Source organism: Sporothrix brasiliensis (genome assembly GCF_000820605.1).
Source record: "Sporothrix brasiliensis 5110 chromosome Unknown Cont18, whole genome shotgun sequence".
Lineage (NCBI taxonomy): Eukaryota > Fungi > Ascomycota > Sordariomycetes > Ophiostomatales > Ophiostomataceae > Sporothrix > Sporothrix brasiliensis.
This window is the reverse complement of record NW_024467137.1, coordinates 2,160,212-2,185,181: the sequence shown is the minus strand read 5'-3', so window position 1 is coordinate 2,185,181 and position 24,970 is coordinate 2,160,212. Positions and strand designations below refer to the sequence as shown.

The following is a 24,970-nucleotide window of genomic DNA, read 5'->3' as shown; positions in this document are numbered from 1 at the left end:
GGCACAGGAAATTGGAGAATGCTCATCCGTTAGTTTTCTTTCCTTTTTTTGCGGCCAGTTTCCCCTTCCAGCATGTCGACGACGGTGAATTGTGGTCCTCCAATTTTGTTGATCCTCTCGCCTCGCCCCACTTCTCTGACAGTCACACTGTCTGTCTGACTGTCCATCTGCCCATCTGTTGCACTCCTGACTGCGAGACTGCGTCCTTCTGGGTGGCAAAAGCATATCTTGGTTTGACTTTCGGTTGTGTGGAACTGCTCTCGGGATTTGGCGTCGTATGTTGCCTTTTGCGGACGTATTTTGTCATGCTCGTTGGCCGTATTCGCTGGCACGCCCCGCCGCGTTGTTTTCGCCCTTCCGCATCGTCTTTTCTCCATTTTTGCGCTTCGTCGTTCTTCGTGTTCATGGCCATCGGTTCGCTAGTCGTCGCTTGTCGTTTCGCTTGACTTTTGTTTATCGTCCTTATCCAAGTCTGGACGGCCAATTTCTCTTTTGGGAATAGCGACGGATTGCTCCTTCTCATTGGACGGAGCTTGCTGGAGTGCAGCTTCTGGGCCCTCTCTCGCTCTTTCCCACTGTGCACACTGTCTTCTAGCGTGGGTGCCCAGAGTAGCAGGCACCCCTCTCCACTGTTGGTTCATCCTTCATTCACCGGCTTTTGCCCCCCTTCAGCAGTCACGATACTCTGCATTCCCCTCCTAAGATACAATACAACTCCGTAATGAATGGCTTGCAACAGCGTCGTATTCTCACTACTTCGTACTCTACTACAGAGCGGGGCCGCAGTGGCGTTTGGTGTTTTGTCGTGGCCCATAATTCCTTCCTTTTGGAGCCACTGGACATTGTGAGAGAGAGGGAAGGAACGTCAGAACGTGGCTAGTGACTCTCCAACAGCTGCTCACTCTGCCCTTTGCTGGTTGCTTCCTTCCCTCGCTTCCCTCTCCCATGCTGCTGGGGCAAGGCGCGCGGTGCCGGGGGAAGGACCAAGCCGGGGTGTTTGGGAGACCCTACAATTGCAAGGCCACCCACCGAGCCACCCTTCCTAGCGCCTTGTAGGATGGATATTTTACGGCATCTTTTGTATCTTAACGCTCTTGGGTTCTTGCTCCTCGTGCGCTGGTACGGGTTTCCCGCGTGTTTTCTTGCGCCATATGCCGCGTACTTTTGTCTTCCTTTCTTTTGTCGCCCGTTGTCGCTCCGTGCTTTTGTTCCAGGCTTAACGGCCGAAACGAAAATCAAAGGACTTTCGTATGGAAGAAGGGCGAGTGGGCTTTTGCTTTGACCACAACTGGGAAGGAACGCCCCTCTTTTTTTTGCACACTCGTTTCTCCGAGTTCACCACGTCCTCGGTTTCCTTTGTACCTTTCTGCTGGGATGTGGCTGGCGGTAGTACATACATGTAAGTACTTGGTCGGTTTCCAATAGTTCGTACTTTTCTAGTCGGCTCCACATGACAAAGCCCCGGGGCGTCTTGCCATCTTGTTTTGATTGACAGCTAGCGTTCCTTGTCCACTAACATGCCGCACTGCCGTCATCACCCTGTTCGCCCCCCTCCTCCAGAAGATGGTGTCCTGGCCTCTGTGGCGGGTTATTTGGCTCCTACAGCATCCGCTCCAGCGGTTACAGGACCCCTCATTTGGGGTCTGCCTGTCCATCTCGGCCGTGTCGCTTCTCGCTTGGCTCGCGGGATAGCGCGGGAGAGCATGCTACTCAAAAAAGGGCACTAGTCAAAGCGCGCCTTTCTGTTTCTGGAGCGATTCTGCGCGCCTCTGTTGGTACTAATCACTCGTCGTAAATAAAGGAAATAAAAGGAAATAAAAGGAGAAAAAAAAAAAAAAGATATGAATGAAGGCGCAGCGATCAACCGCGAGAGCGCCCAAACAGGGTCCAAAACACTAGAAAAAACGAGACTCTTGGAAGGTAACATATCATGTCCTCCATATATCTATTCAAGTGGAGACTGAACAGGAGAACGCGACTCAAACAGAAGAGCATCGTAATCGCTTCGATATACAGTTGAAAATACTTTGAAGCGGTGTGGCCGCAAGCAAGGGGTTCGCTGCGACACATGGCATGGCATGACAGTGGCGCACCACTGACATTGACACCCTGACACCGTTAAGAGAGGAGCGGATTGCAAGCGAGGGGACGAGAGCTGAGAGCCTTTTTGGGAATGTTCAGATAGGCCAATGAAAAGCAGCGAGGCCGGGGACATGCCAAAAGGAGCATGGCCCAACTTGACGAAAGTGCACTGTGCCGATAGCCTCGAGGTGTCCAAGCTTGTCGTTGTCTCGCATGTCAGAGTGTCATTGAGACTGAGGCCACCAAGTCTCACTCCGTACGAAGTTCACCCCGTGTTGGGTGGTATTGGCGGGAAGGGTGTTGTAGACCAAAGCCGAGAAAAATTCCAAGTCAAGAAACAAGATAGCGTTTCTGCACACAACATACGACGTGCGACGCAGGTACTCCAGCTCTCACCAGGATTTCTGACGACGATCTTGTGCATCCTCCTTGTTTCCAAACGTCGCCCGGTCGCTCCTGTTTCTGGTTATCTGCAAGCCTGTCGTCTTGTTTCTGTGCAGTGCCTGGGTGGAGGGGGAGGGGCCTTCTTGTTTGGGTCTCCAGAAAGGTTGAGCCATGGGCTCTCTCGTGTGGATATGTTGAGCACTTTTCACTTCGTAGTCTGTACTTTCTACTTTCGCTTCACATCCGAGCCACAGACGTGCATCTTTTGGTGGGTGGGGGGTTGAGGAATTTATGAAAATGACAGGTCAAAGAAGGAGAGGGAAAAAGACAGTCGTTCACGGGAAGGATCTAGGACCGTTGCAGAATAACAGAATGTGACAAGAATTGCGTGTCTGCTTAGCCTCCATCGTTCGCTTGTGGCTTTGTCTAGAAGACTGGAAGAACATAGAGCGACAGAAAAAAAGCAAAAAAAAAAAAAAGCAAAAGGCGTTGCTCTTGATCGACGGGGTCTGTTCTTTCGTCTTCACCAACTCCTTTGAGTTCCAAGAAAGCGACGGCCTGCTGGTTCTAAGAAACAACAGCCAACAGACAATGCAACATAGACATAATACACGTAATACGACATACATTCGACATACATAGTGCGATTTTGACAGCCCGACGATTGAATGACAAAATTCCACTGCCTTGGATAGGGGAACTTGAACAAAATAAAATAAAAAAAACTACGACGAAAACAGCTGCTCGTAACAAATATAGCGCCAACAGACATATGAACAGGTCTGGCCAACATCGCCACATCGCAATACACTTTTGATCCTCATGCTGGTAAGGTGCTTTTCCAAACACAAGTTGCGTCGACGACAGACTCCGCAATATGTCATGTCAGTTCGAGCTTTGTGGTCTTGTCCGAATTCGACCAGCGCCGTTGCACGTCGTAGTTCTTTCGTTTCCCCTGCTTACCCTCCGCCTCGCAACGGTCGTCTCATCCTCCATACAACACGCAAGCCAAACGAACGCAACGGTTGCAACGTCCCCCTCCCATCTCTGACGTTAATTTCCATATTGTCCTTGTCAACGGCGCTGGCATTCCCCCCTTCCCATTCGTCGGCACCGTAAAATATGCAATGCTCCGTGCGCGGCCTTCTTCGGGCTGCCAACGGTTCCTCGGCATTGCAGAACTTTTCGGTCCACCTCGCCCGTAACAAACACCATCGAGACCATTTTCTCCCCTTCTTCCCCTGCAGCCATTAACATCTCCAATGATTGCCCGCAGCCTAACTAAAAGGGGTTTGGCGAGGCCTGCTTAGACCGGAGAGCCCCCAGGTCCAGGCCCCTTGTCACTGCTCCAGCCCGGCGAGGGCGCTCTTGCCTGAATTTGTACATTCTCCGTTGTAAGAAGAGAGGGGCCTATTGGTCGATCCCAGAGCTGTTTCTGGCTGCTCGTTTCCCTGGGAGAGGCCGTCAGCTTTCAAGCTTATGTATCCTCGTCGCGTGTTTTTGGGCGTCTTTTCTGTCAGTTCTCATTTATTCCAGGACCGGCCGCTCACATGGTTTCTTTTCTTTTCTTTCTTTTTTCTCTCCTCGCACTCCGAAGCTTCCCACTGATCTTTTTTCGGCCCTCGCTTCGCCAGCTCTGACAGTTGCACAAACCCAAAACAGAAACACGCCTTACTCTGAACAATTTTTGCGGATGTCTTCATCTCGGTTCGGCGCCCCTCTCCTATTTCGGATTTCTTTTCATTTCACCTCTTTTCATTCTTTCTTCTTTCGTATAATACGCGTACATGGACTATTGTTTTGTGCTACCAGCTTGCCACGGCGTCGGGTTTGCAGACGCTTTGTTCATTCCAATCCTCGCACGCAGGACGCACAAAAGCCAAGTAGACGATCCTTTCACCCTCTTCCGCAATGTATGTTGGTCTCCGTCGCTCTGGGACTGGGACATTCCAGGTCAAAAGGCACGGGCCCATTTTGAATTAAAAGGAAATATGAAGTAAAGCGAAAATGTGCTTTGAAAGGAGGGAAGGAGCGATCATATTGCATCTCGACCGCATCTTATTGAAAAAGTCCCCGATCAGAACAGCCCCATCCACCACGCACAAATGCTGTTTATTTCGCTGGACGTGTCTGGACGGGTGAGTGTGTCTACCTGTACGGAGTATTGCATTGTAAATTCACCTGTAATTTCACGTTTCTCACGCCCGCCTCCTCGCATTTCAATGCTCGATTTTCGTCATACAAAGCAAAGTACGACATGCTTCGTGCCCCCGTACGTCGTGCATGCAGCCTCTGTGCAAGCAACCGGGTACCGTTCCAGGATGCATCTGACAAAGATTACACTAAGCTGCTCAAACCGACCATCAACATGTTTCGTCGCCTTTGTTCCTCTCCTCGCTGCAGCATCGCACTGTTCAACTGCTCCCAGAGGGCCCCACATTTGATCCACTTGTTATGCGCTGCTCCCTTCGCTTGGCACCTGCTGTCCAACAACATGTCGGCGGACCCGTCCAGGGCCACAAAGCAAGACAAGCACTAGTCCCAAAACAGACTGGCGTGTGTTGCAATTGCTGCAAGAGGCACACGGTATTGGTCACCTGCAAGGCCCATGTCTCGCACTGGCTAGAGCATCTCTCTTTGTACGGGGCGTTTTACGAGCATCCTCTCTGCGCCTGGCTCGATTCTTTCAGCCATCTTTTTTTGTTCCAATATCTCCGGTCCTTCTCACCCACATACCCTAGTGTTTTGTTTTTGTCCCTTGTATCTTATTATGGCCTCATTCGACGATCACTTTCACTTTGGTGCTCCCTGCTGAATTTACGAAGTTACTGAAATGTTGAAATTTGGGACGGGCTCGCTTCCCTTCAGCCTCGGGGGCTCTGGTTGTGTGGGCACTCTCACAAAGCGTCATTTCGGTTCTCCTGAGTCTCGAGATATCGCCTGGGTATATGTGTGCTCTGTGTGCCCAAAAACAGGACGTTCGGGTCGCATCCGCACGTCACAGCTGTCCTTACCCATTGTCCTCTGGCAACGTTTCAATTTTGTAGCGACTTGTCCCCCTCGCCTACGCTCTCGCCGTTGCCGCCGTTGTCTGTTGGGCTCGTCCTTTATGCCTGGTCGTCATCATGCGCTACAGCGTCTTCGGCTCGTATCTTTGTCTTTGTTTTCTTTCGTTTAAATATGATCGTAGAAGGCGATGCCAATAGTTCTCTCTGACTGGCGATGACCGGGCTCCTTCCTTTTCCTCTGTTGCATTACAATTGCCCGTCCTGCACAGGTTTAACACAGGCCAGATTTTGTCCACACCCCCTGCATCTGCAAAGCCCACACCCCCGCACCTTAGCTCACCCCTACTTTCTCTTCCACTGAGAACGAAGTAGGCGGTGGCTCCTTCCCTGCTGTCGTTCTTTTCGGGCATTGGTCTTGCTTCTCACCTGGTCACTGCGCTCTGGCTCTCCGCTCCTGTCGGCGTATGTCCTCCAATAACAACTCGCCCAACAACCAGTGTTCAGTGGTTGCAACAGTCCAGCCCACAGGCCTGGATCTGGTTCTGGGGTCGCGCGTCCCCAGTCCGCTCATCTGTCTCTGCTCCCTCTTTGTTTGGCTGGCTTCCACCAGCCATACAAGACCAAAGAATCTCTTCCAGCTCATTGCTGCGAATCTGCGTCGTTCTTTCCTAGTATTCAGAACGTCAAGACGCGCCTTCTATTTCACGATACGCACCTTCCCCTGCCTTCACAGTGCCGTGTAATTACGATGTATGTGGAAGGAGCCTCGCCCCGTGTTAATATGTTCACACCTACGAGGTGCCTGTTCAGGAAATTCTCCCTTTCACGCCCCCTTTTTGGCCCCCGGGGCCCTATCACGCCCCGCCCCCTGCCATAAAGCATATCCACACCCACCCTTTCCACACTAGCGACCAACGAACCATCGACCGACACTGCGAGACTGCGACCGGACTCCATTCATAGAAACGCTAGCGTACCAAGAAACGAAAGGAGCACCTACCCTCCACGGCTCGTTCCCAGGAAAAGGCAAGCGCTGGCCTCCTTCGCTCTTTCACTCTCTTGCCCTCTCCCAGGCTGTCCTCCCTCTCACTTTCCTTACCTACACGCCCCCAACTCCTTCTTCAACTCTCCTACCCCCATCGTCCTTTTGCTCTCTTTCCTCTCCTCTTCCTCGATCTCTCTTATTTTCTGTCTTTTCTTTTTCCTATCGTTTTTGCCTTTCACGCCAACAACAACAAAAAAGAGGCAAACCGGCCGTTGTCTCACGGTTTGCACATTGACAATAGGTTCTCTATAGACATTCGAAGTAGAGCTTTGTTGTTTACATTGCGAGAAACAACGTGGAAGCAATCGAAACGAGAAGCGTCCACACGAACGATCGCCATCGACATCCGACGATATTACTTTACTCACACGAATGAAAGTAAACAAGACACGCGCTCATTGAACACACATTCCGCATTTACTCTTCCACAAACCCAGCATAATTCCTCCCACAATGGTCGCCCCGGCCATCGCTGCCGGCCACCCGGAGGCGGTCATTGTTGACCGCACGACCCGTGGTGGCCGTCGCCTCTGGTACCATCTCGAGGTCATTCAGCAGCCCGAGCGTGCTCGCGCCTGCGGTGCTGGTCCTAAATGTGAGTACGCATGCACGGCAGGACGACAATGTCGCGTTTAGACGAAAGCCACGGGCAACGCAAAGGTTTGGATTTTGAATGCTGAATGTAAACCGCTAACAACCACACAGCTTCTGCCGACCGTCGCCCAGTTGACCCGCCTCCCGTTGTCGAACTCCGTATCTTCGAGGGCCCCTCCATGGAGCATGCCAAAGACATCACTTTCACCTACAACGCCAACTTCTTCCTCTTCGCCACTCTCGAGCACGCTCGCGTCATTGCCCATGGCCGTCTGCAACCGCCCTCGGCCGCCACCCCGCCTGTTTTGACCGGCATGCCTGTCTCTGGCATGGCGTACCTCGACCGTCCGAAGGAGGCCGGCTACTTCCTATTCCCCGATCTGTCTGTCCGCCATGAGGGCCGCTACCGCCTCACCTTCAACCTGTTCGAGCAGACGAAGGAGTTTGCCGATCTCGACAAGGAGAACCCAGATGGTGCTGCCCACACGCCCGAGTCCTTCGACTGGCGCATGGAGGTCAAGTCCAACGACTTCATGGTTTTCAGCGCCAAGAAGTTCCCTGGTCTCACCGAGAGCACTGCTCTGTCACGCACTGTCGCCGAGCAGGGCTGCCGCGTCCGCATCCGTCGTGATGTGCGCATGCGCCGCCGCGAGGGCAAGTCGTCTACGTCCGGTGTTGCCAGCAGCAGCGGCGACGCTCTTGCCAAGGAGGAATACGTTCGTCGCCACCGCACACAAACGCCCGAGGTTGTTGCCGACTACCGCGCCCGCTCCATGAGCACCGAGAGCGTTAGCCGCACGCCTTTCGTCCCCGACGCCAACCATGCCCCGCGCCGCCCATCTATGACCGACTACCACCACAGTGCTGCCCCGTCACCGCAGTCCGGCCCGTCAATGCCTCCAGGCTTCGGCGCCAGCTCTGGTGGCCCGCACACGACCAACAGCGCCCACCTGCGGTTCGGTGGCAACCAGCCCAACGCCTTTGCACAGCCCTCATCGGTTCCTCCATCGCCGACGACCTACTCCACACCAACGCACTCGTACGCGCAGCCATCGCAGCCGCAACAACCGCAGCAACCGCCTCAGCACGCCCAACACCACTCCACCTCGTCCTTCTCTGCCCCGTCTCCGTCGCCGTCTCATGTCAACACTGCGTCCCCGCCTCCCAACTCCTCCCACTCGTACTACCAGGACCGCCCAACGTCTCAGCACTACACGACGGCACCTCCGCCTGCGGCTGCTCCTGCACCATCGCCCAAGCGCGAGTCGTTTGACTACCACAGCCGCGTCTCGAGCAAGTACACGCCTGCGCCTCTGGCGATCGAGCCCGCCGACGATCATCGGTCGGACAGCCGCATGATCTCTCCTGCCGAGTCCAAGACCCTGACTTTGCCGTCTCTCAGCGAGATGATCTCCTTCCAGGACGAGAAGCGTCAAGCACCACCACCGCCGCCGCCCAGCAGCCACAACCACACCACGTCTCCCAACAGCGACCGCGTCCCCTCGCTTAGCCAGCTGCTTCTCCCACAGCCTGTTCTCGCGCATTCGTCTGGACCTGCGAGCCAGTCGGCTCCGTCGGCGCCAGCTTTGCAGAAGAAGCGGTCTTATGGCCAGTACAACAACTTGGACCCTGTGGCCGAGGCATATGCAGCCAACACCGCTGTCAAGAATCACGCTCGGCAGGTTGAGCCCCCGCGCGAGCACGAGTATGAGCAGCTCTGGTGGAAGCGTGCCGACGGTTCCGTCTGGACGGCACACGGCGAGGTCACCCGGTAAAGAAAGGAGGAAAGAGATTTCGAGTCCTTTTGGTCATTTCATTATAAACTTGGAGTGACCCTTCTTGGCACTACTTGGTTTTGGTCGAGGTGGTTGATGATGGCCCCAATCAATGGCGTCCATTCACATTCTTATTTGGATGCAGATTCATCCTACGGATTTACCACATTACCACGGGTTGGGTGAAGGGTGTCTTGGTGTCTGGTATTCTGGGCATTGTACAAATCGGATGGAGAGGCCTCGGGCGTCGATTTCTTACTCATTTTTGCTTTTTGACAAGAACACGGACAGCACCCACCACCCCCGCAGACATGTTTTTCTTATTTTTTTGCTGTTTTTTTTTTTCTTTTCATTTTCATTCGTTCCTTCATTTTTGTCTCTGTTCGTTCTATTCTCCCTACACGCGAAACAGCGCTTTAAGACTCGAAGACTGGATTCGGGATTAAACTTTGTTTATTTTTCGGCCTTTTATTTCGTCTTACACGTTTTTTTCTTCTTTGAACGGCGTTTTGGGAAGGATTTCTTAGGCTTGGTATTGAACATTTTTGATCTGCTTTGTCTTTTTGTCGTTACTTGTATGTCCATTGTCCTATCTTGTGCGATCTCTCATTACCATTTATGTCAATTTTTGCATTTCAATTCTCATTTTCATATTGGTTTTTGCTTTTATTGATTTCTTGATCCCCCTAACTGTTTCTTTTCCTGTCTCGTTTTCTGTCTCATGCAAACTGGGGACAAGGAGAGTTCTGTACGTGAATAATTTTCCTCAACATTTTTTTGTTCCAACACTCGTGGAACGTTCTGGTTAGCTATATAAACAATTGAATCTATTTTGGTATATTTGATATCCTACGGGCTATGTGTTCCAAACACGCTCTTTCGCGTTATGTATGAGAACTGCACAGTGTGTGACCCCGTATCAGTCGTGGCTTTCCCGCAAGAGGGCCGTAAGGCAACGGCAACGGCAACGGCAACTACGGCAGAAACAACGGACTGTGGCTCATGTGTCTTTTTCCTAGCCGGGTAGCTCTGGTTTTTTTGCACAGATATAGAAAGCGACTTGCGCTCAAGCAATTCTTCAGTGCAGTTTTTCGGTCCTCATACCATCGCCAATATTATCGTCTACACGGCACCAGGCTCGGCCATACTAGACTACGAGCCACAGCTAGATTTTCGTCCTGGGAACATCCTAGCTCCAACACATAGTTGTTGCAAGCAGTGCATGCATGAGCAAAGTGAGGGACAACGCCAAATATGTTGTGGACGGTTATTGATCCGGCAACGAAAGCAAAGCATGCTCGCTCTGGAGGCCGACGCCTGCAAAGGGTGCACAGCGAAATTGAATGAAAACTGACACCAACAATAAATGAACACTGCAATGCAGGTCAGAAACGAAATGAAAACAGCAAAAAGAAACGAGACCCATGCGTCTGCAGCTTGCATGCATTTCACAGCCCTCATCAAATCACAGGCTTTTGTCACGTCGTTCAAAACTCGGTAGTAAAGTGGGATTTCTCAAGTCACGTGGAGGTCATCGCGTCCCATGCACCCTCTGGACGGCGCCACTGCAACCCGCTGCCAAAATTAGGTTGGAGCTCATGTTTCAGACCAGGCGTCTCCCCAAAAATGCTTAGCGGCCTTTGGAATGAGGAGCGGTTGCTCGTTGCCCGGCCCGCAGGCTTTGAGCTTTAAACGGGGCAAAAGTAAACAATCGCCGCTTAGACCCTCCAAAAACAACCAGACAGAAAAGGAAACTGGACTGACGCCAGCCAAACAAATTGGAAATGCCACAGCTTCCCATTTCGAGCACACAAACACGCCTGCATTCCTGTTAGGGAAACTGCACGCAAAGAACGGACGAGACGACATTGCGACGTAAGACAGGCAGCTACGCCAACAAGGCAGGGAAAGTGCGATCCGTGAGCAAAGAAGATTACCCGCAATCCAGTCCTGCCCCATTTGGTTTTGGTATTGGAGACCTGGGAAGGAGCGAACAACGAACTCCAACGAACCCCAAATAAACATTGGCGTTCGTTTCCGTCTCTTCTATCGTCTCCTGTGTTTTTAACCTTTATTACTGCGCTTCTCTCTTCCTTCGCTCGTTCTTCGTTCTGCCGATCTCGACGAGCTACACTCCAAATCCGTTCAAGGACCTTTTCACTCTTGTCTACTACTCCAACAATTGTTTATGGTTTCTCGTCCAAATTACGATACCATAAGAAGCATACTCAAAACCAGCCCGAAAACCTTACCTTGACGAGCATCCTGAACTCAACACACACTCCCATACACTCCTATACATTTACTGAATACAAATGGCCGCCCTAACCGAGGCCGATGTGGTTACGGCTCCCCGGCCGTCCTCCTTTTCAGGGACGAGCAGCGCAAGCTATCTCGATGAGCTACAACTGCAACAACTGCAACAACTGCAGCCACAACAACGACCGAGCCAGCAGCAACAGCGTCCGCACACTTCGCGGTTTGTCGAAGGCTCCATGAACGACCGTGCGAGTCGTGCACCGCCCGTCTCCTACCTAGGAGGTATTGGTGGCAGCAATGACCGTGGCAGCCGCACGCGCTCCCGATCTCGTGATCGGGGCGACGGTGGCCGAGAGGATCCGTATGCCCACCGCGAGTACCAAACAAGCACCCGCCGCTCCCTGCAAATGGCTCGCCCGTCGCTTTCCGCTTTCCGCTCATCCAACAGCGCCACTGCCTCGGCAGGCACGTCTGCCTCAATAACATCGACAGACACAGCGGATACCGCGGTCACCAGTTCTACGACGGCGAGCACTAGCAGCAGCCTGCGCCGCCCTCGGAGCTTCCTGGGGCCCATCTGGGACGGCGTGACGAAGCGTCTGCACCGCCGCACACGCAGCACAGTCGAGGCCGACATGGCCAAGAAGCGTGAGCAGGAGCAGGAGCTGCAGCAGCAGCAGCATCAAGACCACATGCAAGCAAGGGGCCCAACGCCTGCCACGGCTACCCTGCCTGGTGACATGCCAAGTGGCGACCGACTTTCGCCGGAAGAGGTGATGGCCAACTACCAGCAGCTCATGCAGTCTGGGTTCTTCAGCAAGCGGGCGATTCCCGCGACGCGCCAGGGCCTTACTAGCCGCGGTGGCACCAGCAACGGCACGGATAGCGGTGCTCCTATTGGCACGGAAGTACACGCTGCATGCCCGACCCGCCCGCCTCCACCGCCTCCGCCGCCGCCCAAGTCGGCACCGTGGATCAACGGGACCCCACTGTCGCCTGTTGCGCCGTCTCCAGCTGGCACTGCTACCATTACCCTCACACCGCGCGGTACAAAACGTGTCCGCGCTCCTGCCGATGAAGGCGAGGATGTTGACGGCCGTCATGACGCTGCAGTTGAAAAGCCCACCGGCTCTGCCGTCCGCTCTAGCACCGATGTCACCTCGGGGTCGCCTACCCGCAACAGTCCGCGGAAGATCAGCAAGAAGTTGCGTAAGGCGCCTTCGATCCGTTCGACACCGGGACAGGACGGCAGTGTACGCAGCCTTCGGAGCATGCACAAGGCTGCTGCCGCGGCGGCTGCCGCTGCGGAAGCAGAGTACTACGAGACGATCTGCAAGCAGCCCTCTTTCGACTACAGTGCATATGACTCTGCAGCATCAACGACGCGGATCACCCGGAGCAAGTCTGGGCAGGCACCTGTTCGGGTTCACCAGCCTCTTCCGCCTCTCCCTGTGTCTGCTGCTGCAGCCGTGGCTACTGGCGGCGATAAGCGTATTGTGTCTAAGAAGCGCAAGGAAACAAGCCGGACCGCTAGCTCGGAAGAGGAACGCAGCAGCTTCTATAACCACAAGTCTGCAGTCAAGCCCTCTGGATGTCGTTCAGAGGCACCTCAGGAGACGCAGAGAAAGAGACGCTCGCAGACCGCGGCTGCTGTAGTGCACCAGGACCGTCAAGGCCGCACCACCGGTGATGCCATGATCCTCGACGATGATCGCAGCCGGGCACAAAAGGAGAAGCGGAATGACGATACTCTCCGCCCAGAACCATCGACTCACAGCCACCGTCCTATGGACGCACTCAGCCCTACCACCGCTAGCCGTGGTGGTGGCCTCAGAAACAGCAGTGATAACGGGCGTGCCGCTCTGACGACCCTCTCACCGTCGTCCTCTCAAAAGAAGCAGCTGCAACAGTCGCAGCCCCGAAAGCAAACAGAGCGCCCGGAACCGCCTATTAGCTTCCACTACCCGCAGCGCGTCCGTGTACGGCGGCCCATGCAAGCACAGGTTGTTGAGGTCACCGCGGCACCCATGTTGTCAGCCAATGCTAGAAGCAAGCCCCAGATCAACGGCAAGAGTCTTTTGTTCCGCGAAGAGGACACCGAGAACCAGGTGCCAATTTGGCAGGACTAATCAGTTTTGCAGAGGCAGGGTACTTGTAGGAGTTTGCCATTTTGCTTTGATATTTTGCAAGTTTTTCGTCTGTGTTCTATGCTTCTTGTTTTGTTGTTCTTGTTTTGCTGTTTTTGTTTTGTTGTTTTCGTTTCTATCTTTCTCTAGTTGGATTCTGCTTCGATCTTTCTTGCCTGTGCATGAAGTTTCTGCTTTCTATTGTCTGACGAACGACACACGATCATGAGCCACGTCTGGTGCAACTACCGCCAATACGAAACGACGACGTCTTTTATTTCGATATGAGAAACGATGCAGAACAATGAAATGGGGGAAGACGGAAAAGGCAGCGCGAGGCCATGCATTATAGCAAATAGCCACGTGGAGGTTGATGTTCATATTTTGCAATTTTGATGCTGATGTTTTTGTTGTTCTTGATCAATTTCAGTACCAACCACACTTGACTTTGGGATCATATTTTGGCGAAGATATAAAGAAAGGGCGGAGTTACTACAAAGAGTGGGACGGCTAGCAATGATTGTCTAATGCTTCAAGCTTTTGGGAATGAAACTGTTGCTTTGCTTTGCTTAATCTAAAAAGTTTATCTAGAAGGGGACGATGAATGCAAGCTGGGACTGTCACCTTTCTTTCGAAACAACTCGTGTTCTTTCCTCTTGTGCTTGTCTATCTAAAAATGACCGCATATGAATGCTATTCTTACTGTGTACCACTCCTGTCCCTGGTCTAAACGCCGTCCAACTTGACCTGAACATTCTATGCTCACCATTACAAACCAAGGAGCCTCAACCGTTACCTCACATGAATGACGCTGGAGGAGGAAACTTGGTATAGTCTGGCAGTTCTCTCGCCCGCAGTATGGGCGTCGGAGGCTGCAAATAGACTTCGGGCACGCTCAACGGCTTGCCCTGCCCGCTATTTTCGGACCACATGGTCGTGTTCTGGGGCCCTGTGGGGTATTCATCGGATACGACGCTCCTCTCAGAGCCGTACCAGGATATGGTGTTAGCCGAAGATGGCACTGAGTACATACTATTTGCTCCAACAGAGGTCGACAAGTCTTTGAGTTGGTAACTGTGCTGCATACGAAGACTTGTCGGCGTAGGGTATTGCAGCTGTGATGAGGCAAACACTCCCGGCGTAGTAGACATGGCGGATTTGTCGGGAAAGTATGAGTGCCTGGAAAGACTTGGCATGGCCATTGGCCTGGGGCTCTGTGGCGAGTTGGAAGAGGGCGAACCCGGCACGATTGTAGGATATGGGGTCGGAGGACGGAACTGGGGTATCACGAGCGGTTCACACAAAGCGAGCTTCTTTTTCCACTTGGCCGTACTTCCGGAAGCATTGATAGTACCTCCGGAAGTGTATGAGTCAGGGAATGTATTGACAAAGCGTACGTGAGGGTCCTGGGATGGCTGAAGGGCCGGGTGGCTAGGCGTTTGCTGAGGTACCTGATGACTCGGTAGACAAGTGCAAGAGGGAGATACCATCTCTGCATCGACATCGCTGTGGGGATCTGTCGAAGGGACAGGTTTGGGTAGTATGTTTACAAAAGGCTTTGAAATGATGCAGGAAGCCTGGTCTTTCTCTGTTGTTGTTCGTTGGTCATTAGTACATAAAAGCGCTTTGGTAGCATCGCAAGTGGGCAATTATAGATACCACTTCAATGATCTCTCGTACCCTTTGTCTTGGACAGAATGCTGACAATATTATCGACGTTGTGCCGTTGTTTCTCGTTGCCGATTTGGCGTCCACTCATGGGAGCATCGACGTTCTTGCGGGCGGTCTCGACAGACTGCAAGACGACATCTGGACCAAGGAAAGAACCGGGTGACTTTGGGGGTCGCGGCTTGCCTCGGTTGTGGAGGCATCTGGTAAGGTCCGTTGTTGGGCTGCAGTACGCACAGTCTGTGGGCGAAAAGCTTTCATGGTCGTGGCTGCTTGGATCAAGGCTCGCATCACTCTCGGTGCAGTTCCTAGCACTGCTCTTGGCCGGTCTCTTGGACTTGGACCTCCGGCTCGCCGCCGTCGTCCTCTTCACGCGGCGTTTCGTCGTCGACGCTGCAGGGGTCGGCAAACGGAGCTGCCCAGTGGTGCGCCGCGGGCTCACCTGCACTGTCGACGTGATGCCCTCGTCATTCCCGTGGCTGCTCCCCAAACGACTCGTCCGACGCAGCGCACGAATATCTCTGGGGCTTTTTGTTGCCATGGCCGCCTGGTGTTAATGAGGAAGAAAGAAACTGATGTAACTAGTAAACAATTGTATCGATGCACCGTATGTGTAGTTGGACCGAAGAAAAATAGATGGCGTACGGATGACAGAGTTGTAATGTTGCAATGTATGGGGTAGTGATGGCGTTTGGTGATGTTGATGGCAAGGAAATGAGCTTGGCCAAAAAGGACAGAAGCACCTCATGTTGACATTCTGTCCCCAAATCGTAATGAAGCTGGGACGGAAGGAGTGAGGCAGCCCAAGGCAAGATGGACGAGGTAGGAAAGGGCGGCGGAGCGCTTTATGATTCGAAGGAAAGAGCCGCTGACTGGCTTTTATCGCCAGCTTCAGGGAAGCTGCGATCGTTCGGTTCGTATTTGTATCTAAATCCATGGCGAGGCAGGTGCGTTCCAAGCAGCCTCCTGCGGCCAACTAAAACAAAAGTAGAAAGCTTGTGCAAAATGGAAAGTAACAGAAATACATGCAAACAAAACAGCCAAATAAAAGCGTCATCCAAACAAACCACAGTTTGGACCCATAGTAGCCACAAGACAGCAAAACACCTTTCCAGACTATTTCCTCGACTAGTCAGCAGACGCTCGGGCCAGAGCCTCGTGCAGGTACGGCGGGAAGCGGTACCGCAGCTGGCTGGTGTAGGCTGTGAGGTCGACGCAGATCTGCTTGAGATCGTCGGCCAGACGCCGTGACGCCGACTCGTTGCCGCTGAACTGGCCACCGAGCAGACGCTCGCGCTGCTGCGTGCAGCACAGGATCGTCCACATGAGCAGGTTGGGCACGTTGATGGCCACCGGCTGGGCCAGACTCGAGAAGCGGGCGGCAAAGCTGCGGATGATGCCCGGATCGCCGCCCGCCTGCAGGGGAAGAATGCCCAGGTCGCGAATTTTCTGGAATGGTCGGCGGTCAGTCTCATCTCATAAGGAGTGGGAGTGGGAGGGGGTTCGCTGCAACATACATCAAGGCACTGCGGCCATTTGCGGGCCTCAACCAGGCCCTTGATCTCGCTCATCTGCAGAAGCACACCGCAGGCAATGCGGGTCTCCTCGCGGATGCGGCGACGGAACATGTTGTCGCGCTCGTACATGGTCATCATCGTCCGGGCGAGCTCGATGGGGTCATCGATGGACGCCAGGCTCAGGCTGCTGCCGGGCTGCTGGGACGCTGCTGGAGTGCTTGCGGCCGTGGTCGAGCTGGCCGACTTGTCCTTGTCCACCCGCGGCTTGACCGGCACCAGGCGCATAGGCTCCTCGCCAATCTCGAGGGCAATAGCCTCGCTCAGCGCGCGGCTGACAATCACAACGACAGTGTCGTAGTCGCCGGCCAGATGGTACAGAAGCACGGCATCGGTGGTGCGGCCGCCGTCGTCGGCGTCACGTGCCGCTTGCAGCGTGATGGCCTTGACAAAGTCCTGCTCACGGTCGAGCGCAATGAGCGTGCCGCGCTCCTCGATCAGGCCACGGATGCGCGTGCCGTCGGGCCGGATGTCACCGATCAGCTTGCTGAACTCGCGGGTCTCGAGGACCAGCTCGCGGAGGGCCTCGTAGCAGAGCGCAGAAGCAGCGGACTGCTCTTTGGACTTGGCCACCTGCTGCGACGACGAAGATGCTGGCGCCTTGTCGTTCACGTCGTCGTCGCCCAGGCAGATGAGGATAAGGTAGTCCACGGCCGCCGACGCGTTCGCGGCACGGAAGTCGCGCGTGTAGTAGCCGATCATGCGCGCAAAGTTGATCTGCGGCTGGCCGCGGGTGCTGTGGCTCAGCAACTCGTTCGCGGCGGCGAGGCTGGCGTCGGGCGTACGCAACAGGCCGTAGTACTCAAGGGCCACGGCGAAGTGCACGGCGTCGATGTACGAGAAGGAGTAGAGGTAGGCAATGGCCGGCTCGAACAGGCCTGCGAGCACCTGCAGGTAAAAGTACATGGCATACGGGCCGCCGGCCACGCCGGGTGCGTTCTTGGCAAAGTGCTTCTGGCCGATCTCGCGGATCGTCTCCTGAAGCTCGGCAAGGCCGTACGTCTCGTTGGCCAGCTCGGAGATGCGGTCGCCCTCGCGCGCCAGGTTGAACTGCAGCCAGATCCAGTCGTGGACGTCCGTTTGCAGATTGTCGAGGTTGCGGTTGCCCATGTCGCAGCGGCCAATGACCTTGTAGCAGGCCATGCGGAAAGGGTCGACAGAGCCCTCGGGGGCATTGCGCGCGCGCTGGTTGTAGTCGCTGTTGCAGCGCTCTTGCATGGGGCGCTTGAGGCGGCGGTCTTCACTGGACGCGTAACTGTTGATGTAGCTGGCAAACACACGGTCGATGCCACGGATTTGCGTCTGGTTGTCGTTGACGTACTGCGCCGCCTCGGTGACGTGGCCCGACCGCAGGAGGTAGAAGATGACCGCCCACACATACTCGCCCTGCACCTGCTGCAAGTCCACGTTATCGGGGACCAACATCTTCTGCGCCGCCCGTACACGGATGTACGCCTTAATCTTGCTGACCACATCGGGACGGCCGCCCAGGCTCGCCTCCTGGGGGAACTTGGCGATCTGGCCCTCCAATTCCTGGAAAAACTTCGTCTCGAGGAACCGGTTAGCGCCAGAGAGGATGCGCTGGCGGATGGAGACGGCCCCGGCGCTATTGGGGTTAGGATCCAAGTATGCCCGCGCGAATGTGCGTGGACGGGGCCCTGGTGCTCCGCGTGTCAAATGTGGCTGGTTGACGGACTCGGGGTCCTCGCCGACAATCTGCGACAGGGCGCGGAATGCCTCGATCACGAGCGCGGCCTGGCGGTCACCGCCAATGCTCGTCTCGACAGCAACCATCTCGCTAAGAATGGGGAACGGCGCAGACTCGATGCGGCTGTCGTTGAGGCGGTGCACAGTTTCAGCAAGCCGGCCCTGCTTCTCTCTTGTGTAGCGGTCATCAAGCGAACCAGGGCCGCTCGCACCCGCGCCGCCACTTGCCGCATTGTTGCTGGCATTGGCAGTCTCGACGTCGGAAAACTCCGAGGCGTGGGCGCCGATGCGGCTCGCAGAGCCAATGACGGACTTGTTCATCCGCGACCGGCCAAAGACGCTGCCACCAGCACCGCCCGTCGTCCCCGCCTTGGATGGCTGTGTGGGCTGCTGCTGACGGCTCCGCCGGCGGCCAAAGCCACCTGTGCTGGCGCCTGGGCCGCCAACAATATCGGGCGTGCCGTAGCGCGGAGTCCCCGACGTGCCGGGGACAACGTCGTCCCGCGTCTTGATGCCAAAGTGCTCGTAGATGCGCTTGCGCTGGGCCTCCCACTCGGACGTAACGTTGTCTTCGAGGAAGCTGTCAAAGTCGCGCACCGACCGCTCGAGGCCGTCGGCAATCATGCTGAGGGTCGTCTTCGTCTGCAGGTTGGTCAGATAGGTGTCGACGTCAACCTCCGAGGCTCCCCTGGCGAAGCCAGCACCGACGCCGGACTGGCCACCAGTGCCAGGCGCAATGGAAGCTGCGCCACCGGCCGCGGCAGTCGACCGCGAGGCCGAGAAGATGCCAAAGTTTCCCAGGTCCCGGACGGCCGCACCCGGATCGACACCTGACGCGGCCAAAACGTAGTGTGCCTTGCCGTCCTGAAGCGGCGCAGCGCCACCAACAGCACCAGGGGCACCAGGAGCACCGCGGGGACCAAGCTTGCGCAGCTTCTGACGCAGGTCGCCGAGGCCAAGGTGCAGGCTGGGCAGGTCGGAGCTTGAACCATCGGCAATGGAGTCGGCCTCGCCATCGGTGCGCTTCTTGCTCTTGGCGAGCAGGCTGTCGAAGTAGGCACCAGTTGTCGGGCGAGCGGCATTATTGATGCTGCCAGCAAGGCTGCCGCTGTTGATATTGTTGTTGCTGCTGGCGGCGGCGGTGGCTGTCGACGCACCAAAGCCACCTGTGGCCTGGGTTGTCGAGGCACCCAGCGGCTTGTTGCCCCAGACGCTGCCGCCAAAGGCAGACGGGCGAGCTGTACCGGCTGCAGGGGTAGTCGAACCGCCGAGGGCAGCTGGCGTCGAAGGGCTTCCAACGGCCGTCGACCCGCTGAAGAGGGAGCCACCAAACGATGGGGCCGATGCCGCGGGCTTGGGGGCGCCAAACAGCGACATTGTGGAGGTTTATCCGATGCCGGACAGCAGGAGAGGAGGGAGATAAGGTTGGTGGAAGTCGAGGCCAAGCTGCACGTTGATATTGTTTGTTGACGGCTGGCCGCTTGTGAAAAGGAGGTAAACACGCGTCAATCCGGGTGCGAAAGTATGCGAGCACTTATATGACGGATGCAAGGAAGGATTGCAGTCGTGGAGATGCCCGGCCGTCCGGGGGTTGCGTGTTGAGAAGGGGCGGTGGGTGGCCTGCTGCACCTTTGAAGCAACAAAAGGCGTCGGTTTTATGAGGTGGTGAGCCTCTCTTTTGATGGCCTTTGCTTTCGCGTTTTTTATTGGATTTATTTTGGATTAAAATTTATTGAGCATAGCTTCCTGGTTGCTTGGGCTTTGGGTGGTGCTTGCCTTCTGTGGGTCCTTCCACAGAAAGGAGCAGCCACCATCAGCCAATTAGGAAGTAGCGCCCTGTCAAGCAAAGTGCAACCAACAAACGCAGATTCAGGCACAGCGAAACGCTGGTTCATTCACACCGGGAAGCGACGATTGGCATTCACCCGCAGCACTGTATTCGGCATTTTCACTTTCTTCTTTTTACATTACAATTACCACGTGCATGCTCATTACATCGTATCCAAGGCCAAGACTGCGTTTCTCTTATGTTTGACCTTCACTTCGTCCATCCCGCCACAGCAGCGTCCACCTTGCTGCGGTACTCCCGCTGCGTCTTGAGCTGATCCAGCATTACCTCGTACTTGGCCTGCAACAGCTTCACCTCCCTGACGTTGCCAGAGGGATGCACGACGCGCCCTGCCTGGGTCATGCGCGACATGATCGTCCACAGGGGCTCGGTGGCTCCCTTGTCGGCGCCACCGCTGGCAGCTTTGGCGCCCAGCATGGCCGCGCCGTGCACGACGGCGGCGTTGTCGTAGCGCGGGATCACGACGGGCAGACCGCACGCGGTGGCGATGAGGCTGACGAGCAGGTCGTTGCGGCACTGGCTGCCGGACATGAAGACGCTGCGCAGCTCGTGGCCGGCGGCGTTCATGGTGTCGACAATCTGGCGCGTTTGCAAGGCGATGAACTCGAGCGCAGCGTAGTAGAGCAGGGCGAGGCCGTCGGCCAAGTTGTCGGTGCTGCTCATGCCGACGAGGGCGCCGCGCATGTGCGGGTCGGCCAAGGGCGAGCGGTTGCCCCAGAGATCACCGTAGAAGAAGAGGTGGCGCGTGAGGTGTCCGACGGCGGGACTACCAGCCTCGGACGCGAGCGCGCGTAGGCGGTTGTTGAGGTACTCGTAGATGTTCGTCTGAGACTCGGCGCTGGTAGCGCTGACCTCTGCAAACGCCGGGTGCGTCTCGACGACGTGGCGGATCAGCTCGCCCGTGGCCGACTGCCCGCCCTCGGCCATCCAAAAGTCAGGCAGCATGACGTCGCGGTAGGGGCCCCAGACGCCGTCGACAAAGACAGCGCTGCGCGACATGGCCAGGTGGCAGGTCGATGTTCCGGCGACGGCGGCCAGTCGCGTAAAGGCCTGGCTGACGTCGTTGGCCTTGTCGCCCAGATCGACGGGTGCGCCGACGGTGCCGATCCAACCGGCGTATGCGTCGATGACGCCGCTGCCGACCGCGATGCCCGCCTCCAGGCCGAGCTCAGCGGCTGCCTTGGCGGACAGCGGGCCGACAAGCTCGCCAGCACTTAGATAGTGGCCGTTCTGCATGGGAGACCAGGAGGTTAGCAAATGTCATGTGGACGGCAAGCAAAGCAACAAACAAAAAAAAAAAACACCAAGAAGGCTAACCACCCCGTTGACGCCGCCGACGCGCTTAAAGTTGTCCTCGGCCAACTCGCCAAGGCCGACGGCTTGGTAAAAGTCTTCTTGCCACCCCTTGACGCTGCCGTCGACGCCGACCGGCACGAAGCCTTGCTTGCACACGGTACTGCAGAAGCTGCGGGTCTCGTTTCCGGTGGCCAGGTGCGTCAAGGCATCGGCAAGGTCGTAGAATTTGCAGCGCGCAAAGACATCGGCGGGCATATGGTTCTTGAGCCACAGCACCTTGGGCATCTCCATCTCGACGTTCATGGTGCCGCCGACGTAGCGCAGCAGGTTGTGGCCGGTGGCGTTGATCGCGTCCGTCTCGGCGAGGGCGCGGTGGTCGAGCCACAGGATGATGTTGCGGTGATCCTCGTCCCCGGACGTCTGGTGCAGGCCGGACTTGGTCACGGTAATGGGCTCGTCGGTGTCGTGGCTGAAGACGGCGAGCGAACACGTGGCGTCGAAGCCGATGCCGCGGATGGCGCCGGCCTCAATGCCTGCCTCGGCCACGGCTGACCGGACGGAGCCGCAGATGTGCCGCCAAATGTCTGTCGTCGACTGCTCATAGTGAATCTCGTCGATGCCGTACGAAGCCTTCCACAGCCGGATGTCCTCAGACGCCAGGCCCTTGATCTCGCCGGCCGCGTTGATCACACACGCCCGTGCCGATCCTGTGCCGACATCGACGCCAATGTAGTAATCCTAGCGGGATGGTCAGTATGGATTCATGCTTGTGTGCCTTTCTTATCTGTCAGAGAATCACACAATCTGGCGCGATGCAGACTCAACATACCTCGCCTGCGCTCATGTTGCCTCGACTGTGCATGCTCCTCACGGGAGAAAGAGAGTAGGAAGAACAATAGCACAATGGAAGCGAAGGCAACGGGCCAGAGTGCCTCTTGGAAATAGAAATCCCACCGTACTCGCCGCTTACGGAGGACTCGCGTTCAGGATCCTGCGCTTCTTGTCCTTTTTACGGCGCTGCCTCCGTGCTTCGTCCCTTGTCCCTGGCACCTTCCCCCATTTTACTACGCTCCTCATGACCATATTTCGTACATCGCTGTAAAATATAGCGCGGAACACCGGCCGCCGGGTGAGAGTGTAGCATGGTTCCTTCCTGTCTTTGTGGTCATAAGGAAGGGGCCCGCTATCGCATCGCTTGCGTGCGGGGCTACTCAATGAAGCAAGTCCTTTTGGCGGCTCCTTCATTCCCAAGCGGCTGGGCAGCGGCGGCGGGTCGGTTGCGTGTCTCTGCGTCTCCTCACCCGTCTGCTCACTGGATCGCGCTTTCCCTGCTCGTCCCCGCGATTTAGAGAGGAGAAGAGGGGAGAGGCACAGAGGTTAAACGGGACAGGTGCTACCGAAGCCAGCTCTGGAGCTGCTCCTTCCTGGCCAGACCCGTCTAGAGCACGCAAATCCCTCCCTGGAGAAGCCGCCGTCTCCGGGCTACTGTGCACTGTTGCGGGGCTCGGTGACAGCTGCGTACTGACACTTAATTACGGAACGCATGCTGGGCACTGCTGCGAACGACATGCGGTAGCTCCAAAGGATTTTGTGGGCATTTTGGTCACTTGGTCAAATGGGTCAAATGTGCCAACTGGTGTATCTCATCCGGATCAAGTCCGGCGATTATGGCCATGGCTGGAAGATTTGGCTCCGGGCAGCGCTTTGTGGTGACTTGGCTGTAGGATGTCTGATCCTTGTTAAACGAGCGTCAGCCTAGCAACTCAGATCATCCTAGAACGAGGAGAGGAGTCTTCAATGATCTACATGATGAATGCAGGTCGTGTGTGAATTGGATGGCAGGATGGCTGCAGATTTGTGAGAGCGGCCCACTATGAGAAACCGAGTCCACTGAGAAGGCAGGCGCGCCTAGACAAGAAATAAGTCCACTAGCGTCTCGTTGGGACCCTGCATCTCAACCTCATCTCATGCCTCGAAACAGCTTTCATCATCGCGTCTTTACAACACACATCGTTTGTAACTCACGCCACACATTACGCGACGACTCGGCCACACCCAACGCGCCGTATACAGCTTTTTGTGGCCATGACAGGAGCTGCACCTGCGCAAGACAGCTCGCCGTGGGAAGACGCGGCCATCGCCAATTCGTGGGACCGTGTCGTTGGCGATTACAAGGTGCGTTGCCCATCAGTCACATCTCCATATGCCTCACTACGTCTCGACCACCATCACTGACTTGGGCACCTCAGATCTTCCACGACGTCCGGGCGCGTGGAGGCACTGTTGGCGACCTGCAGGCGATTCTCGGAAATGATCCGCCGCGGTAAGTTGATACATTATCAAAGTCATGAAGCGGAACACCACAAATGTCACGCGATTTTATGGCCAGAAGTTGTTTAGAAGAAACAAAACCTGTTTGCACTACGAAGAATCTTGAGATCCGTTTGGACCAGCACACACATGAGAGACGGCGGGAGCAAAGGTGGCAATGAAAGGCCAAACTTGTTTCATCTTCGGTCCTCGGAGGTCCAACCACTAAATCTCTACTTTTTCTCCTTTCTTCTCTCCCTCTCGCCACTGTGTCACATCCTTGGCGAAACAAAACGCCACATGTTTCTTGTTGCCGCATTGTCCTCTTAACTTGATTCTCTCGTTCTATTTTCTACTTCCTATTTTCTACTTTCGTACAGTCCTTGCTAACATATCTGCAACCAAACAACACAGGTCACAAACAAGTCGGGACGCCAAGCCTGAAACAACCCGCAGTGCCGTCCGAGAAGGAGCACAGGGCCCGGACGGTGTGATGGTGGCGGACGACGAGGGTGCCACAGTTCCGGGCGAGGTGATGGGCGGTGCAGCCTCATCAGTCCCGAGGCCTGCGCAAGCATCAGCATCAGCTGGAACGAAAGGCCATACGTTCGCCGCACCTGCATCAAACACGGTACTGTCCAACCTAACCTTATACATTACTGCTCCATTCATCATTCCCCTCTTTTTTTTGCCCAGCCAGTCGAGCGGTCTGGTGCTGAGCGGATGAAGGCGATCCCACCGTCGATCCCGACGACGAGAGAGCGGAAAGGGTCCACGACAAGCATTTCTGCTACTATTTTTTCTTTCTTTTTTGTTAACCGTTCATTGTTTCGATACTATGGGCCCCCACCCCATTGTTATTACTTTTTTTTTTTTTTTTTTTTTTACTTTTGTTTATGCTTTTGATGAGTTCTTTGGCTGACATTCTTGGCACATTACCAGCCGCCAGCTTCTGCCCTCCTACCACCGCAAACCGTCTTGGGAGGAAGTATGTTCATTTTTCCCGCCTCTCTATTCCGGTATCCGTGCCCGTCGCATCTACTAATAGGTCTTATAAAAGCGGACGAAGGTTTGAAAAAGCTGCTCATGTCTTGGTACTACGCCGGCTACTACACCGGCCTATATGAGGGCCAACAACAAGCCGTGAAGGAGCAGCAGCAACAGCATTCAGGGCTGCAGCCATCGAACAGAGTTGAAAAAGCACAGACCGGACAAGCAGCAGATGGCGTCGAAGTGGGCCTTGAAAAGGACCAAGAGATGCAGCAATGACCAGACGAATTTCGAGTGGAGCTA

General features: G+C 55.4%; 7 protein-coding genes across 7 annotated transcripts; 3 read left to right on the top strand and 4 right to left on the bottom strand.

Moving 5' to 3' along the window:
- Positions 1-6,972: 6,972 nt before the first annotated feature.
- Positions 6,973-8,888, top strand: SPBR_01505 (sexual development activator; the record flags this gene model as incomplete). Its single annotated transcript, XM_040759815.1, has 2 exons — positions 6,973-7,114; positions 7,225-8,888. The coding sequence occupies 2 exons, from the start codon at positions 6,973-6,975 to the stop codon at positions 8,886-8,888; spliced, it is 1,806 nt and encodes a 601-aa protein (XP_040619590.1).
- A 2,315-nt stretch (positions 8,889-11,203) lies between these two features.
- Positions 11,204-13,276, top strand: SPBR_01449 (uncharacterized protein; the record flags this gene model as incomplete). The annotated part of the gene is made up of 1 exon (XM_040759760.1): positions 11,204-13,276. One exon carries the CDS (start codon positions 11,204-11,206, stop codon positions 13,274-13,276), a length of 2,073 nt encoding a protein of 690 aa, XP_040619589.1.
- A 794-nt stretch (positions 13,277-14,070) lies between these two features.
- SPBR_02132 (uncharacterized protein) lies at positions 14,071-14,424 on the bottom strand (the record flags this gene model as incomplete). Its single annotated transcript, XM_040760439.1, has 2 exons — positions 14,071-14,222; positions 14,361-14,424. The coding sequence occupies 2 exons, from the start codon at positions 14,422-14,424 to the stop codon at positions 14,071-14,073; spliced, it is 216 nt and encodes a 71-aa protein (XP_040619588.1).
- A 512-nt stretch (positions 14,425-14,936) lies between these two features.
- Positions 14,937-15,482, bottom strand: SPBR_02076 (uncharacterized protein; the record flags this gene model as incomplete). Its single annotated transcript, XM_040760385.1, has 2 exons — positions 14,937-15,082; positions 15,179-15,482. 2 exons carry the CDS (start codon positions 15,480-15,482, stop codon positions 14,937-14,939), a joined length of 450 nt encoding a protein of 149 aa, XP_040619587.1.
- A 587-nt stretch (positions 15,483-16,069) lies between these two features.
- On the bottom strand, positions 16,070-19,599 carry SPBR_01246 (nuclear pore complex protein Nup93; the record flags this gene model as incomplete). Its single annotated transcript, XM_040759557.1, has 2 exons — positions 16,070-16,390; positions 16,459-19,599. 2 exons carry the CDS (start codon positions 19,597-19,599, stop codon positions 16,070-16,072), a joined length of 3,462 nt encoding a protein of 1,153 aa, XP_040619586.1.
- A 661-nt stretch (positions 19,600-20,260) lies between these two features.
- SPBR_01488 (ribitol kinase) lies at positions 20,261-22,211 on the bottom strand (the record flags this gene model as incomplete). Its single annotated transcript, XM_040759798.1, has 3 exons — positions 20,261-21,301; positions 21,392-22,105; positions 22,197-22,211. 3 exons carry the CDS (start codon positions 22,209-22,211, stop codon positions 20,261-20,263), a joined length of 1,770 nt encoding a protein of 589 aa, XP_040619585.1.
- A 1,241-nt stretch (positions 22,212-23,452) lies between these two features.
- SPBR_01659 (uncharacterized protein) lies at positions 23,453-24,946 on the top strand (the record flags this gene model as incomplete). Its single annotated transcript, XM_040759969.1, has 4 exons — positions 23,453-23,542; positions 23,617-23,690; positions 24,092-24,219; positions 24,726-24,946. The coding sequence occupies 4 exons, from the start codon at positions 23,453-23,455 to the stop codon at positions 24,944-24,946; spliced, it is 513 nt and encodes a 170-aa protein (XP_040619584.1).
- Positions 24,947-24,970: the final 24 nt, after the last annotated feature.